The 7,632-nt window shown below is 43.9% G+C and overlaps 1 protein-coding gene and 1 non-coding gene across 2 annotated transcripts in view; one reads left to right on the top strand and one right to left on the bottom strand.

The window, feature by feature from the left end:
- LTA4H (leukotriene A4 hydrolase) overlaps positions 1-7,632 on the top strand; it is a 58,287-nt gene that overhangs the window by 34,550 nt on the left and 16,105 nt on the right. Inside the window, exon 2 of the mRNA XM_031057538.1 lies at positions 7,049-7,147. Within this exon, the coding sequence (XP_030913398.1) occupies positions 7,049-7,147 (99 nt within the window). The remainder of the gene's footprint in view (positions 1-7,048; positions 7,148-7,632) is intronic.
- Positions 7,305-7,376, bottom strand: TRNAD-GUC. The gene has a single exon. It is a non-coding gene; the product is annotated as a tRNA-Asp (tRNA).

Here is a 7,632-nt window from a genome sequence, read left to right as displayed (position 1 = left end):
AGCGGAAAGGTCTGCAGCTCATGGCCCTGAATGAAACCTGCACAGGACCTTTCCTCTTGGTCTGAGGCCTTTCCCAAGAAGGTCTGGAGCTCTCTGTGCACAGAAAGGGCTGCAGGCATCGTGCTGTAACAATGTCAAATGGCTGAGGTTATGCACAGTGGGCCAAAAAGAGTAGATCAATGCCTCCACTAGGAGCACCACATGTGTGGAAACCTGGATCTATGGGATGTTTTATAGGTTTTTAGGGGAGAGACTTCCACCTGAATAGCACATTTAATCAGTTTATGTATTATATTCCATGTTATGCAATAAATTTTGGAAGAAGTAGGAAGACATTTTTGCCTTGTGAAATAACCATGGCAAAAAAAAGCTATGCAAGAAGTATGGAAATTACTTCCTCTGTTGTGAGCAGCTGGCTGTGCCTGTGGTAAGGGTCTCCAGTTGTTCTCAGACTTGGGGCATCCACATACAGACAAAGGGGGAAGTCTACTAGTACATCTATTTAGGGGCACTTCACTTTATGGCCAGAACACTGGGGGCTTTGTGGGTATTTCTGCAAAGGAGCTGAGACATCCGGAGCAAAGAAAAAGCAGAGACAACAAAAATGAAGAGCATTGCAGGGAGCAGCTCATGCAGAGTAAACAGTGGTACTTATTGACAGCAACTGAAATGAGGATAAGGAAAGGTTTGCCTGGATTTGAGAAGTGGAAGACAACAAAATGTGAACAAGCAGCTGCTGTTCACACCCTTACAGTGCTTCACTGAGGAGTCATAAAGATACCCATTATCATTCAGTGATTTTAGAGAAAGCATTTGTCTTTGATTCTTTTGATAATTCTTTTGCTTCCTTTCTCTTTTTTTTTTTCTTTCTCCTGCACTCCTGCTCTGAATATGGATGAGGGACAAATATCCAAATAATTACTTGCACTGTTTCCCTGAAGAATCAAAGAAAGGTTCCAAGAAGTCAATCTAAAGGCAAAAATTATCAAAGGTAGTTAAGAGAAGTCCAAGATACTGAAGTAGGCCTGACAACTTTGAACTCAAGCTCAAGAGCAGCCCAATTGCTGCATGTCACAGTGACCAGATGGCATGGCCTGGTGCAGAGGCAGGAGGTGATGGATGCCTTCCTGTGCATCTGTTGGTGAAAGTCAGCACCAGATCTAGGTGCAATTCCATAGCACTCATGTTAAAGGAGAAGTCACTGCCTGAGCACTCTCACACCTTTCCAGGAGCTGCACACACCACTGAGATGTAACTCCTGGGACTGGAGTGCCATGACAGTGAGCAGTTCCATGAGCAATGGGTGTCCCTTCCAACTCATCGCTCACACATTCCCCCATTCTCAGATACATCTCCTCCTCCTTGGGCTGGACCCTAGATTTCTCATGGGAGAGTCTCAGCCATCAGAATTTATAAAAATAAACAATTTCATAGAGTGGTATAGCAGCAGATCAGCTTGAGCTGGATGCCTTTAGAGACAACCCCCTGTCCCCCCATGCTCATCACATGCTTTTCTTGGTCCAATTGTAATTTTTGGTCTGGGATCTTCTAACACTATACTGGATTCTTTCTCTGTGTCCATGCAGACAGGTTGTTCACTGCTCTTATATTGTCAAGTTGTAGCTTCTGCTGGGAGGTGTAGCCTCCTTATCTTGTGGTTTACACTTCTGGGGCATCTGCTCACTGTCACAGCATGAGAAACAAAAAAGTCATACACTTAGGATACACATTACTTAGCAACGACCAAAATATCAGTGTGTTATCAATATTCTTCTCATACTAAAAACAAAACACAGCTCAGTACCAGCTACTAGCAAAACAACTAATAAAATTATCAACAATTAGTATCTTTCAATGCTTCCAACTCTAAAACAATATCCCAAATTTATCCAGAGGCCAGTTTGTATTCATCTCCAGAGTAAAGGTCTCTCAAAGCTGAATCCTCAGTAAAGAAGCATGAAATCTCCTCTTGGAAAGCTTTAGATATTAAACAACAGAAAAAAACCATCCTTTTTGTGATCATTGAGTTTATTCTGCATGAAGATGAGCATCTGCAAACTACTCAAGGGAGCATACTTTGTGTGAAACCTATATAACATCTCTTTTGTTTCAGTGCTAGATCTTGGGTGCTTAAAAGATAGTATGAGCTTGTTTGTTTGGTACCTCATGGAACAGAAAGGACCCAATCATCCAGAAGCAGAAGTTTTTAAAACTGATGACTGAGAAGATTGTGAAGATAGCAACAGCTATAGAAAAACATATGATTTCTTCATATACCACAGTTCCGTCTGTATAAAAACTTTTGTTTGCACTAGGGTTTTCAGATAGAGAAGGATATTGTAACCCACTGCTGCTACACAAAAGTAACATGACCAGAAAGAGGAAGTGTTGTCATCCATGGTATTTCAAAATATTTAGCAAAGGGAAAATATGAGACAAAGCAAAGTCCTGAATAGGCAAAATAGCGCAATAGACATTTAGCATCAAATTAGCAGAAGAGTTAACTGTCCATCATCTAGATTTTTGGGTTTGGGGCAGGAATTATCCTTTCCTGAGCCAGTCATAATGACATCCCGAGGCTGCCAGATCTCCATGCACAGTTAAATAACATCCTCTGGAGAAGAAAACACACTGCACATCCTGAAGTGGTAAAAAGGAATTGTGCCATAACTGTGTAGAAATATAAATATAGTCAGTTTATGTAGAAATTTTTAAGTTAGTTACTTAATAGTGTTTTTCAAAGTTGTAGGTTAATGTTATCAAATGAGTATTGTGATTTTTGGATGCTTTCCTTTTGAAATAATATGAGTGAATCTGCACATCAGATCTCTCTAGTAGCTAAAATATATCCTAAAAACATAGCCTAATAGCAGACACTGATTTTTCTGGTGGTATAATCTGTGTGCATGTCTAGCAACATGGAAATTACATTTTACAGGCCATCTGACAGGTAGAGATAGAACTGTATGTAGTGTTCCATCACTTCTATAAAGAAGACAGCACTGAGGAACTATCTTGCTCAGGAAAAATAAAAGAAATAGAATGGACATTCTCAAGCAGTGTAAAAAATAAATAAATGGAGAATAAATTACTACTAAAATATTGCTTTAAAGTATTTTCCATCTATATGTCCCAGGAAACTGGATCCATTAATGGTCATTCATGTACAAAACGGAACAGCTCCTTGTACATCCTTATGCTCAAGTGTCAAGTGCTCAAGATGTTAAGAGCTACTGGATAAAAACTGGACATCTAATTTACCCTTCTTGTAAGCAAATGAAAAAATGGAAAAATGTCAGGGTAGTCTGGAGAAGCCATAAAACCACAATGCATTGGGGTGAAATGCCTGATGGTGGCCTGGGTGTATTTTAGTTGACAGGTAGGTCAGCGTCTTGTCCAGTTTATATTGTTGTTGTTCCAGTGACCAAGTGGAGCTGCAGGAACATGCAGCACCTGAATGCCCAGACCTGTGTGAAGATGTTGGAAATTCTCAATGAGGGGACTCACGTGCCAGCTCCTTGGTGGCATTCTGTGTTCACAGCCCCACGTGGTGCTCTGGGATTGTTCGTGTGCCAGGGAGCTGCAGGAGTGAGCTGCTCCTTCAGGGCACTGGGGCCAGGCTGCCACCAGCAAGGACACAGACCACAGCACCTGCACATGGTGAGGGGGGCAGGGATGGCAGCAGAGCCTGGGGACAGCCATGGCCCAGCTGTCATCCTCACTGCTCCTTTCCCAGGAGCTGATCCAAGGCTGGCACCTTCACAGAGCTGGCCAGAGCCAGACTCCTCAGTGGAGAGAGAAGATTGCAAGAGCAAATTTGGGTTCTTGGGGCCCACAGTTTGTGGATACTGATGATGACAAGCCAAAACTTCTCCAACGAAGATTGAATTCTTTCACATTGCTTATCTTATTTATATGATCCCCTGTTTCACCCTGTGCAGCAGCTACTGTTGCAGTGTTTCAGCACCTTCTGAAGGGCCAAGATTCCCCTCTTAGCAGCCAAAAGGTTTAGCACTGGGAGTCTCTGTGGAAGAACCAAGGTGGAGTAAAGGGCTTATATCCCCCTAAGTGGCCAGCTCATCATATTTACATTGGATGTTCTGACCTGCAAGAAAGCTTGCAAACAATTTGTCGTTGTCTGTTTCTGCTATTACCCCTTGATGAGCATTTATAGTGACACTTTCTAATCTGATTTTCCTTATCTCCCTACTTACCAATTAGTTTACATCCAAGTGATATGCAGTTAACCTAAGTCATTAAGTTTGAGAAAGGGTCCTATCTTCTTTTCTTTGTCCTTAGAGTAATCACCAATATCAAACTTCCAAGATACTCAGTTCTCCTAAGTTTTTGTTTCATCATTATTAATGACATACAGTGGTCTTTTAACATTTGCAAGCAATATTTTGCTTTTCAAATATCACCTTGAAAAAGGTTAATTGAAATATTTGGCAGAGTTAAGGGTACATAAAATGCACTTAGTTAAATACACCTATGAATACAACACTCAGAGGACAAAATGCTAGAAATTACACAGTCCCCAAGTCTTGAACACACTTCAAACAGATGCTTTAGCAAGATGCCATTAACATGCTTATGCTGACACTCCAGCCCACATCTCCCCACAGTGTTGCTTTCCTACCAGCCTATGAATTCAGCAAGACTGGAACTGGTAATTTGCTCTCCAACTTGCTCTTGTCTTACTGGTTTGGCCACTGACCAGCCATAATACTGGCTCTCCATGAGCTTTGGATAAATTGAGGGTAATAAATCACACACATATGATGGCAAGGTAAGTGGGAGGATTAGAAGCATCAAAAGAGATAAAGGTTAAAGCTGTGTGTGGATAATTAAAGAGGCATTGGAGAAAGAATTCTACTCTCAATGCTGAATTGTTTGCTCCTCCAGATTTCATTAGTCCTCATTCAAATTGCACTTCTGCAAACAACTGCGGAAGTCTTCCAGCCAAGCCATCCCTCACCTTGTGCCTCCTGTGGACACAGCCCATGAACTGCACTAATATTCTCAGGAAGGTCTGAAAGCTATGGGGAGCTGTGTCTGGGCTTGCTGGCATTCCAGCTGTCCTGGCTCCACGCTGCCAGCTGGGGAACAACAGCACCCTGCGGGTGCGGGGGAAGGATTTTGTAGCATGGGAGAAGGGAAAGAGGCTGAGCTGACCTGGATGACTGAGGTGAGAACAAAGTACCCTGCAGGTGGAGAGAGGCTGATCTTGTAAAACCCTGCTCAGTGCCCTGACCTCCTTGTTCATCTTCCTTTCACCTTTGCCCATGCACCAATGAGAATGTCTTTCTGGGACTTTAGAAGCTGTGGGTTTACAGCAAAACTTTGCCACTTGGGTAGTGGCTTGAGCACTGTGAAAGCTAAATCTGAAAACAAGAACCACGAGTAAGCAGGTATGAAATTGCTTACAAGACTCTTTTTTTTATGACTAAAACACTGTCAGCAGAGTTCTGTTTTGAATTAATGGCCTTTCTTATCCCTTATTGTTTTATGACAGCTGAAATTGCCTGACTGGATGCCAACACACGTGAACGACTAAATGGTTATTGCATTTTATTTTATGATCTGACCTCTGTTTTGAAATAAACTGCCTACTAAACAAATTAAGTTCCCTTGATTTTCTGATGACATATATATGTGGATTTTGAGAACGGGAAGTGAGTGTGGCAGGAAATTCAGAAGTCACGAAAGGGAAAGTTTTATGGTTATTTTTTCTCCCTTCTATAGTACAGACCTACTGAAACTCCTTCCTAGTCTTGCCCTAGTTTGTCTGGGCATGTGGCTGTAGTCTAGGAGTTTATACAAAGCTCCAGGATATCACTGTGGATGGTGCTCACATCCTCTCTTCTTGATGTACTTCTCACATTGCCATCTCAGATTCACATCCAGGTGGGACAGCTGGGGTGGTGGGATGCTCTTGAGAGGCCCATGGGCTTTGCCATCAGCTATGAGCCCACACAGAAATCATCTCTTGGTCTTGCATAGTACGTCAAGCCTGGCGTTCTTCCTGTGCCCTCAGCTCCCCACAGCTCTTGGTGTGCTGCTCCCATGGCTGTCCACACTTGGGCTGAAGGTGTGGAAACCAATTTCTGAGGGTGACAGGGGTTGGATTCTGCATCTGACATTACATGTTCATGGTTTCTAGCAATACTGTGGTAAGACTAATTGCCCTTTGTTGCTGAACTTTTCTGTCAAGTTGCCTCTTAGCTCTTATTACACAGAGAAAATTTCTCTTGTGTATATTCTCCCTTCAGTGCTTGCTGCTGGTTGGGTGGCTGATGCAGGTTGCTCATGGTACAGAACTATCTGCTTTCAGTGTGCAGTTCAGGGCATTAAATTAGTTTTACTGAAACTGCCAGAGTGCACAAAGGTAGGGCCAGAGCAGGGCTCGCCAGCCTCCTGCTCTGAACACCAGACACATGCATCCTCACAGCTGGGTGTCTTGGCCTTTTGCCTTGGGTCCTAGTTCCTCACTCCTTTTATGTGCAATTGGCCATAGAGCTATTTCCTGACTTGGAAAAAGAGAAATTTGGGCAATCATATTTACTGCTCAGCATCTGCTGACCTCCCACAGACAGGAGGAGATCTCTCCTAGTACCTTTGTGCTGAACTGTGTTATAAACAGATAGATAAATAAATTTCTGGTAAAAGGATTACAAAAGAGGGGGTGCCTAACAAAGCATTTTCAGTGATACTAAGTAAAGGTAAGCAGGGATGCTGGAGTCTCACAGCTGTTCTGCAAACTACTCTTAGTTGGTACATATAGCTGAGTGTGCTCTAGGCAGGATCCAGTGAAGCCTCAGGGTTTTCCAATCGCTGAAGTTCTCACTTTGAGGACAAAAATGCCAGACTGTGTTACTGTAAGCCAGGACATGGCCTCTGGCCTTCCACCTTCCCTTTTCTCTTGTGGCTGTTTACCTGTCCCCTTCCCATTGTTTCTGACTTGGGTGAGGAGGCTGAGTTAGGTTTTTTCCACCTCAGTTTAAGAAAAAAGGTTACTGTTTTTGAAGGGTTTAACCCTCTTGTTCAGCTGTTCGAGCCATTAAAATATGAAAATACTTTCCCTGTGCCTGCTCTCAGTTCTGCAGCTGATCTTGCGAGACCCACAACTCCCTCAGACCTGGAGCAGGTAGGCAGCCAAACCCGCAGAGGTTTTCCTCTGTTCTCCCTGTTTCAGAGTCGGAACGCTTTTACTACGGCTGTCTGGGGACAGCTTTGATTTCCCCAAAAAAATAATTTTGCCTTTACGGTGGAGGCCAAAAGGAGAGAAACGAAAATTTCAGTACCTCCCCGTCGGGGAATCGAACCCCGGTCTCCCGCGTGACAGGCGGGGATACTTACCACTATACTAACGAGGAACTGTACGTTTACGGCACCTCCAGTAGAGCTCACATTCTGTTACTTCACTTACACGCTGGTGAGGGCCAATCAGGCTGCTTGGTTCGCTCGCTCCGCTTTTCTCGCAATGCACTGTGGGTTTTGTAGTTCTGACGCTGTTCCACCACCCTCTCCGCGCGGAGGGCGGCACTACACCTCCCAGGGGCCTCCCCTCCCCTCTCCGCGGCGGGCTCTGAGCACGGGCTGGCACGGCCGGGCAGGGCGGGCAGACGGCGA

The sequence above is a fragment of the Geospiza fortis genome, unplaced genomic scaffold (assembly GCF_000277835.1).
Source record: "Geospiza fortis unplaced genomic scaffold, GeoFor_1.0 scaffold186, whole genome shotgun sequence".
NCBI lineage: Eukaryota > Metazoa > Chordata > Aves > Passeriformes > Thraupidae > Geospiza > Geospiza fortis.
Note: the sequence above shows the minus strand (reverse complement) of the source record. Positions and strands in the feature narration are given on the sequence as shown.